The sequence below is a fragment of the Aythya ferina genome (assembly GCF_964211825.1).
Source record: "Aythya ferina genome assembly, chromosome: 1".
NCBI classification, from domain to species: Eukaryota; Metazoa; Chordata; class Aves; order Anseriformes; family Anatidae; genus Aythya; species Aythya ferina.
In genome coordinates, this window is record NC_140296.1 from 8,282,407 (window position 1) to 8,292,159 (window position 9,753).

General features: G+C 45.3%; 1 protein-coding gene across 5 annotated transcripts; it reads left to right on the plus strand.

Moving 5' to 3' along the window:
• Positions 1–203: 203 nt before the first annotated feature.
• PRSS23 (serine protease 23) lies at positions 204–8,384 on the plus strand. 5 transcript variants are annotated; one of them, XM_084528528.1, is made up of 2 exons: positions 204–407; positions 5,186–8,384. In XM_084528528.1, exon 2 carries the CDS (start codon positions 5,199–5,201, stop codon positions 6,312–6,314), a length of 1,116 nt encoding a protein of 371 aa, XP_084384654.1. In that variant the 5' UTR covers positions 204–407; positions 5,186–5,198; the 3' UTR covers positions 6,315–8,384. The 5 variants fall into 5 exon arrangements, with proteins under 5 accessions (XP_084384654.1, XP_084384653.1, XP_084384656.1 ...); XM_084528527.1 differs by lacking the exon at positions 204–407 and adding an exon at positions 741–1,037; XM_084528530.1 differs by lacking the exon at positions 204–407 and adding an exon at positions 1,146–1,407.
• The last annotated feature ends 1,369 nt before the right edge of the window (positions 8,385–9,753 follow it).

Consider the following 9,753-nt stretch of genomic DNA (forward strand, 5'->3'; position numbering starts at 1 on the left):
AATAAAAACAACAGTGTAAAGACTTAAAAAGGAGGAAAAAAGAAAGTGGGGCGGCGGCCTGAGTGGGGGAGGCCTGCGTGGAGAGAGGGAGGGGCCGGGCCCCGACCTCGGCTTCTCCCGCCCGGCCGGCCGGGGACAGGGCGCCTGCGCCGGGGGCAGCGGGGCCGGGGGTCGGGGCTCGGAGCTGGGGATTTGGGGCTGAGGGGCTCGGAGCACGGCGGCGGCTTGGGGAGCCACCTGCGGGAGGCTCCGCTCCGCCCCGCTCCGCCCCGCTCGGAGCAGGCGGCCGGGGGAAGGCGCCCCCGAGCCCCCTCGCAGGCGGCGGCAGGGATGGGACCGGCCCCGCCGCCACCTGCCTGAGCCGCTCCCGCAGACGCCGCCGCCGCCTCCTCAGCGGGGGAGCCCCGGTAGGTCCCGCCGGGGTGCTGGGGCGACACGGGGTGCCGGTGAGGGCTGCGGGAGGGGGACTGAATTTGGAAGCCCCCCTGAACGGGAGCATGACCCGGCGCCGCAGACAAAAGGGGTAAAAGGCTGATGTGCGGCTAAGCGGCTCCAGAGGGGGAGGACAGCCCTTCCCCGGCTGCCCGCTGAGAGTTGGAGACCCCAAAGGGGGCTGCCGGCGCATCGGGGAGCATCTGGTGCGAAAGGCGCTGGTGGCAGGGCGACTTGGTGGCGATGCACGCATCGGGATGCACAGGAGGAGTTGGAAGTAGTCCTGCGAGCCCTGTGCTGGGCTTCGCATCCTTAGCTTGCTCTTGCAAGCGTGTGCGAGGGTCTCCTTGAAGCTGTAGCTGGGACAGCTCTGAGGAGTGAGGTCGGTGGAGCAACGCAGCAGGAGCCACCCCACAGCAGCAGCAGCCACCCCACAGCACATCGCCCAGGTGGCCAGATAGCCCCTGGCACGCGTGTCCCTGCCTGCCGTGTGCTTTGTTCAGCTGTGCCGCAACCCCTTGCGAGGAAGCGGGGAGAGACAAAAAGGAGAGGAGGGAGGGTGGAAGGAGGCAGGGAAAAATGTTTGACAGAAATTGGACCGAGAGGTAAGCAGGCAGAACACGAGCCCTCTGTGTGTGTGTGTGTGCGTGTTTCCGATGCGCGTGTCAGTGCCCACTGTTGTTTGTGCTGGCAGACGCCGTTGGCCTGCCGGTATCAAAGTTTGTTTCAGGGTTTTCTGAGACGTCTTCCAGCCCTCCGTCTGGCGGTGAGGCTCTGTAACTCTTGCACCGCCTCAGCATCGCGGGCAGGCGGGCAGAGGTTGCAGGGTAATGGCAGTAACGCTCCCGCAGTTGTTGCAGCGCGACTTGATTGCTTCTGCTGTGCTTTAACAAGTTCTGCGACTAGGAAAAGCAGCTGAGGTGCTTTGGCACGGTGGTAATGGTAATTTGGTTCACCTCTATAGTTCGGTTTGAGGCAAGTTTTTCTCTCTCGTGCTCTCTTCCTTTTTCTTTCTCTTTTGCAGTGTTAATCATTCTGGCTTCCAGTGCTGTGGAAAAACTTTGTTCATTTCAAAATGTAACAGAGACTGTTCCGTTCATGGGCTTTCATACTGCACATCCCAGGATTTATTGCTATTTAACCATCTATTACAAGAACCACCCTCGAAGCAGTGAACTCTTCCAGAAAAATTACTTGCTTATAAGAAAATGATTCGTGTCCATTCTGAACAAGGCAGCTCTCTTTCACCAACATCTATCTCAAGGCATGAATACCCATAGCAGGCAGGGAAATGTGTCTGCAAAGTGTTTTAGTGGTGTGGGGAGCCCCAGGGTAGCTGTCAGTGTTTCCATTCTCCAAACAATTTTAATTCCATTAGCAAGTGTGATTATGTACAAACCGCTTTCTAGGGGGTTCCTATGCTGGATATCAGAGCAGGGCTTTGTACTGAGTCAAAGGGTGGATTGAGTTTATGACACAGTTTAAATAGAAACAGAAGAGCAGTACTACAGTAGAACAGCGCGTCGTAATTCATTCACTATCGTTTTGTGATAGCTGTTCAGGGAAGTGCTTGCTTCTTACCAGTTTGCTCTGTCTGAGAACATCTCTCAGAGTCACCCACAAGTAAGTAGCTGAGCAGAGTGTGTTTGTTAACATTGTTGCGGTTGCATTGTTATTTTTTTGTTTGTTTGTATATGCTTTATTTTAAACAAAAAGGAAAAAAGAGAAGAGGCTATCCGGTAGGTTTCTCTTTAAGTTTGCACTGTTTTTTTAATTCCTTCATTCTTTTGCTTAACCACTTATTTTTAAAGAGGGAGGATCTACACAGCAAGACGTTCTGTGCACTAATTTGGCATCTTGTTAAAAAAATAAGACATTTTCTCTATTGCAACTGACAGCTGATTTATTACCAGTTATGTCTCCAGATGAGACATAATTACAAAGACATCTGTAAATACCTTGGTTTGTGAGCATCTGTGGTCAGGTATAAACTTATGACTGTGTTTTATTGCAGTTAGGTTTTAATAACCTTTGAAATAATAGCAAAGTTCTGTAGCAGATGAAAAGGCTGCTTTATCCCGTGTATCTGCGATGCGATTACCGCACAGAAGCTGCGGGGAGGGTGTGGGAAGGCCTGCCTAGGGACATGAAGTGGAATACGTACCGCTTTGACAGAGCACGGTGTAGATACAGATACGGTCTTTCTGAAGCCTTTTTTCAGGACAGAGTGGAGTCGCAGCTCTTGCCGTGGTCTCTTCATCGGGCGGCTGCCCTCTGCTGTCTAAAACTGCCTTTCCAGCGTTGGTGCTGCTGTGGAGGGGATGGTAGGGAGGTGAGGGAGGGCAGGTTGCCGGGAGAGGCAATTTCCCAGCTCCGCTGATGCTCTCGTTGGAAGCAGAGGAGCTGTTGGGCATGCTGTCCCTTCATCGGGTCGCCGTGCTGACAGGCACTGGGGATTCTTGGTGCTCGTGCAAATAACAACTGACAAGATGCTTCCAGTTATCCCCTGACAGCTAAATAAATCAGCTGAAGGCCGGCATCGACTCAGTTAGCACAAATGGTTTTTACATCCAAGAAGTGGCACGAGTGGTGCAATTTAAGTAGAGATTCCATCTATCAAAAAAGCTTCAGATGTCATTTATGGGAATTACTTTGGTGTGAAGCAGATGACAGCAGGCTTCATATAAATATGAGCTCCTAATAATGAGATCTGCTACCTGATGCACTGCCTAAGTGTGATTTAGTCTTTCTCAGCAACAGTAAGCGCTCCTGTGTCACTCCTCATTGTCACCAGTGAGGACAGTTAACAGTTGACTGATGCTAGTGTATATCACCATTGTGAGGATACAGCATTCATCACTGTTACCTTCTTTTTGTGTATTTTCCTAATTGCTCTTTTACAACAGATACATCTGATATACAGCAAGTGTTTCTTGTTACATGAATCAGAGACGATCTGATTTGATAGCTTGCAAAACACAGCCAGCACCCAGTATTAATCTCTGCCATAGGTAGAGCCAGAGGAGCTGCTGGTTTTCCTTGAATAAATAAGCAAGTATTTTCTGATTTTGTGGCATTTAAGATTATGCATGTCTGATTTATGTTTAAAATGGCCTGAATTTTCTGGCATGATTTGCCTGTTAGGTATTAAATAACTCATTCTATAGAAATCATAGAATGGCTTGGGTTGGAAGGGACCTTAAAGATCATCTAGTTCCATGTGTAGAGCTTAGAGCTTAGTTGTTCCAGAAGAAAATATATCCCTTTAAAGACATCCTATTTGTTATTTAAAAAATTATCAACGGAATGACTGGTTGCTTCTGACAGAGTCAGTACCTGCCTCTGTGGGTATCAGTAGCATCAGCTCTGTTCATCTATGTCTGGTTTTTGGAATCAAAATGTTTTGATTTCCTCTCATGAGTCAATTGATATCTTGAACATTGTGTGCTTTAATTATAGCCTCCATTCCCAAAGAGGACGCTACCAACAAAGAAGGGATCCAGGCCTAATATTTGAGTTGGACACCTTCAGACTTCCTCAGTTTGCAGTGTTCGAAGTCTTTTTCAGCAAGGCTTAGGAATGGCGTGTGAGCAGCATTGGAGAGAAGGATTTTTCTTTTTTATTCTTAGATAGCTGTGGTCATCTCCTGCATGGTTTGCTTTGATTTGCTTGGTTGAGGTATTTCAGGAATGATCTTGCAGTTGTGATCAGCGTAACCTCAGCAGGGTTTAAATATGTGTAAGCTCAACATAATTGTGAAGTTTTGTTTGAATAATCCTTGTATGAGGGAGATCCTGCCTGCCTTCTTGCCCAGGGCACAGTGCCTCCTGCAGCGATTCAGCTGTATGGCTAATTTTCAAGTAAACTAAAGTTACACATTTTCTTGACACAATACTAGTGCACGCTGTTCTCTGCAGTCTGAGGCACTCTGCCTGGGGTTCATAAACACATTTACAGCCCCATTTGCCTCCCCGTGCTCAGAGGGGGTTGGTTTGCATTTCTAATTAATTAAGTTTATGAAGGAATAAGTCAGTATGTTAACTGAAAATTCCCTCAGGAGCTGTAAGCTTGCTTCATTAGCTGACTGTGTAATCACGATTGGCCTTTCTCATGTAAGCTTAGGGGAGGGCGAATGCTATGTGGAGCAGAAACCTTCCTCTGGTGTGAGCTGCAAGGAGAAGCAAGTCTCCTGTGCGATCACGTTGTGCCAGCCTGTTCTGTTAGGGTTATCTTTTTCCTCCTGCCTTTTCCTACCATTAGCATGATGTTTCTGGCTAAGACAGCAAACTGAGGTGTTTGAAGGGACCCCTCTCAGTGATGTCAGAGGGTAGGTGGGAGCTTTCAGAGAATTCTACTGCAGCTGGATTACAGCATTCTCTAAAGGCATTTATTCTTTGCAGGAGTTACGGTATCTGGGTGCAGGAATTTATGCATAATGTGAGTTTTCTAGACACGGAGTAAAGACAAATACCGTAACTTGTCACTGATGGTAACTGGGACTTGGTGGCTCAGCACACCTGGGGGTTAAATATCCTGGGTTTCATGTGTTAACCTGGGACTTTTGCTTCAAGATACAGGCTGAGGCATTAGTTTAATGCTAAGAAGCCTGAAGAACTTAATGCTATTTTGCTCTGCTCAAATTGCTTGATTTTGACCAAGTATCATAGTTGCTTAACAAACCATAGCTTAGCAAAGCAAATTGATCTTGCAACAAGTTTGGGTGAGTAACTGGACTTTCTTTTGCTTTCCACAGACCAGCATTCAGAATGGCAGGCTTGTCCACGTTAATCCTCCTTTTGTGTGCTGCTAAAGATGTGATGCCCTCCAGTCCTCACTGGAAGCCAACATGGCCTTCTTACAGAGTTCCAGTCATCCTGCCACAATCTACCCTCAACTTGGACAAGCCACAGTTTGATGCTGAAGCCAGACTGGATGTGGTATCTCCCTGCGGCCCAGCCTGCCACAAAAGTTCTCCGCTGCCAACTTACGAAGAAGTGAAGAACTACCTGTCCTATGAAACCTTGTACGCTAACGGTAGCCTCACTGAAACCGAAGTGGGCATATACATTCTGAGCAGCAGTGATGGGTCTCAAGGCAAATCTCGAACTAAGAGGCAGATCTATGGCTATGACAGCAGGTTTAGCATTTTTGGGAAGGACTTCTTGTTGAATTACCCGTTCTCCACGTCAGTGAAGCTATCCACAGGTTGCACAGGGACACTGGTGGCTGAGAAGCATGTTCTTACTGCCGCTCACTGTATCCATGATGGCAAGAGTTATGTCAAAGGAGCTCAGAAACTGCGGGTGGGCTTCCTGAAGCCAAAACTGAAAGATGGCAGCAAAGGGGCCAATATCACCAACTCAGCAATGCCTGAAAAAATGAAATTCCAGTGGATCCGAGTGAAACGGACACACGTCCCCAAAGGATGGATCAAAGGCAACGCCAATGATATTGGCATGGATTATGACTATGCCCTGCTGGAGCTCAAGAAGCCTCATAAAAGAAAGTTTATGAAGATAGGTGTGAGCCCACCAGCAAGACACTTGCCTGGAGGGAGGATTCACTTCTCTGGCTACGACAACGATCGTCCAGGAAATCTGGTGTACCGTTTCTGTGATGTCAAAGATGAAACGTATGACCTGTTGTACCAGCAGTGTGATGCCCAGCCAGGTGCGAGTGGATCTGGGGTGTACGTGAGGATGTGGAAGAGGCAGAATCACAAATGGGAACGTAAAATTATTGGAATATTTTCAGGCCATCAGTGGGTGGACATGAATGGCACCCCACAGGATTTCAATGTAGCTGTTCGCATCACACCCCTCAAATACGCACAGATCTGTTACTGGATCAAAGGCAACTACCTTGACTGCAGGGAAGGATAAAGACAATGAAACTCCATGAAAGCACTTAATGACTGGTTTTAATTACTCATATGAGGAGAGGCTAGACTTCTGCTGCAAACGTGTGTGATACATTCTTGTAACATCAGGATGTGAGATGTAGCTTTTTGAGCAAGCCACCTTGTTCTCAGGACTGGGGCTATGTGGTGCTGTCATTACAACTAGAAACTTGCTGTCATTACAACTAGAAACTGGGGTTAAAGGAACATCATCTGGGAGGGGAAGGAGCAGGTGGACTTGCTGAATTTGCAGCTGAGCAACTGAAGATTAATGAGGGGCGGATCAGTAAACAGTACAAAATCAGAACCGTCTCCAAAGAATCCTATAAAAGGGACGCTGTTGACTATCTCATGCCTATGATGTTTGTTTTAATAAATCCTAGGATTAGTAGAAATGCTTTGATCTGAACTTTTAAAAGAAAATATTTCTATGCTGTTGGGGGCTGAAGAGGGGCATTTAATAGTGTTTGCAACCCAAACATTACAGCTTTGTGTTCCTGCATGAGAAAGGGAGTGTGAAAAGGGCAAGGCATGCGCTGTGGGAGATGAATGCCACACAAATAGCGTGAAGGGTAAATAACTGCATAACACTTCTAACCTTCTTTCAGCCTGAGTGATCTGAGACTTTATTAGTAACATAGTTAAGAAAAATGCTTTTTAAGCAAACAGACCTTGATGTTGCAAGGACTTAACTGTGAAGATGATGTTGGTCACATGAGCAGTGCCATTGCATCCTGCTTTGGGAAACATAGATCACACATGGGCTTAAATCTTTTTAGCAGCTGGGGCACAGCCTCATACCTATCAGGATCCCTACAAATATTCTATTATAGAAAGCATATGGGGATGGAGGTTTGTCCTCTGTTATGTCCTGCATAGATTATTTTTTTTTAAGGAAAATTTAATGTCAGCAACTGAGACATTTCATAGGGGAAGCCTGTCTTGCTCTTGATGATGATCTGAATTGCTGACTGTAAAGCAGGCAAAGGGTAGAGCAGGACAAGGGTTTTACTGAATTTTCCACGCTCTCTGTTGACAATCCATGCTGTCTACCTAAACATAAATGAAGTAGAAGAACCCTAGATTTATAAGTGTCTCTCTATCATATCCCTTTCACAGCATAATTTGTACAGCACTTTGACTTCCTTTTCTTGTGTTGTTTGAGGCAGGGACCACCTTCCCTGTCAAATTTTTCAGTTACAAATAGTTCTTGGCAAGTGCACAGTTCAGTAATTCTGCTGAAACAGAGCCAAATTGCAGGATGTAATCTGAGTTACTAGGAAGTGATGCTCTGCTGTCTTTTATAGACATCAACAACTTATATTTTTACTACAGCGGAATTGTAGTTTCAAACAAGAAGTGCCTTGTATAAGTAACATCAATCCAGCCAAACACTTGTAGCTTAGCAAACAGCATTGGGAAGTCAGCGTGGTCTGTACAAACGGTGTTCTCAGGTGGATCATGCCACTGTATTACAGTAACATAGTTAAGTACATGCTGCCATGACAATATTATTTTCTTAAATAGGAGAATAGACACTGGCTCCAGTTCCTCTTCCATCCATCTCTCACTGTCTCCTGAAGCTTACCAAGTTGCCCCTGGCTCTTGGTGTTATGGGGCAAAGGCAAGGCCCTGGTGTGAAATGACAGAGCTGGAAGGAGTGAGTCTGAGCAGGGCTTCCCTATGCTATACAAGGAAAATGTTAATTCAGCTAAGCCTTTCTTTCACTCTACTAATTACTGTGGCATTTGTAAACATATGCCTGATGGTGCTTTATCTTTGTGATGGCTTTGGCTCTAGTTCTGAAAGCCATTTGTGCTAGAGCTGCCTATGATTATTATTTTTATAGGTGCAGCATATGAAAACATGGACCCTCACGGGTTTTTGGTGCACTCAGATACAAGCAGCTACTAATGCTTTGACGTATGAATAATCACCACATGTATCTGATGGTCTTTTTCTGCCTTTTTAATTTCCTTTACTCTATGACTGTTGTCTGGAGCACTTTTGTTTGAATGTATCACAGTGAATAAAGAAAGTTATGGAATTTCAATGCAGATATTCTTGTATTTGTACTATACTTGGGTTACACTTTCAATCTTATTGCACAGTTACTTATTTGTAAAGGCATTCAAATGCAGAAAAGATACATTAACATACTAAATGCTGCTTGTTTTCCTTCATTTTTTTTTCTTTCCACCTCTTATGCACATATATATATATATATATATATATTTCAGTGGGATTAATTACTGTTTTTTTGGACAGTAGAAGTCAATCTTAGCTTTTGTATGATTGTTGTAGTTCCAAAGCCAGTCATGAGTGCAGATTAATAGGTTATTTTCAGCTTTAACTAGACTAAAGTGTCACATTGCTTTTATTAAATTTAGGGCCAATAAACCGTAGACAAATTTGAACTACTCAGTATAAAGACATAAGTCAGGTCCATCTTTCTCTTTCAGTTGATGCAGTAAGAAAAAAGTTCCTGCGAAGCCAACAATGAGACCGACAGTTTTTAGGGGAGCACTGGAGTGCAGAAGTGTTCTACTGGATTTGGGAACTGCTGCCCATGAAATTTCCTGATATCTGGATGTGGGCTTGAGAAAATAAAACCTGGTTTAGTGTAGGTATTTCCCATTCACTAGGCCTATGTTCTCAAATACCTTCTCAGACTATAGGCTGAGATCTTTTATTCTCTCAAGATGATGGGAAGAGTGGAGTTGTGATTTAAACTGTAAGGAAGATAGTCATGCAGCCAAAATAATTCATCAAGGAAACACATGTAAATAAATTATATACAAGCATGACACTAGAAATTTCATTGTCCAGCTGATCATAACTGCTGATAATCTGCAGAACTGAATTAAGTGCCTCATTATTTTTGTATTTTAAGGCGGAGCAGTAAATGGGGATACAGAGGCTTTTCTGGTTGTGAATGGCAATGGTTATTAATCTTCTGTTCCTGCATCTTGAAGGGGCTGACATAACATAAATTCTGGTTAATACGCTATAACTCCCTCAGAGAGCACTGCTGGAGCTGGAAGGTAAAGTCTCAAGACAGCACAGAACATGCCGAGCTCTTCCAGAGCACACAGTGAACTCGGTTTACTGAAGACTGCAGTATATCATCAAGTTTCTTGCTCAGAGGAAAGGTATTTTCCTTGCATCTGTAATTGTTTTGCAACCGAATTCCCAGGCCTGCCTGTTTAGAGGGCAGCCCTTGTCTTAAAGTTGCACGCTGAACTCCAGGCAAGTATAATACATGCTTGAAATTCTTTTCCGTGTTTCCACTTAATCTGCCATTTGTTAGCTGGTTTTTGGTAGAGTGCCAACGCAATATGCGCAGGCCTTTAGAAGGGAAGCTTTCAAAGAGTGGATAAAGTATGATGGGTGGGTAAAAACTTTTCTGCTTTCTTGGAGTA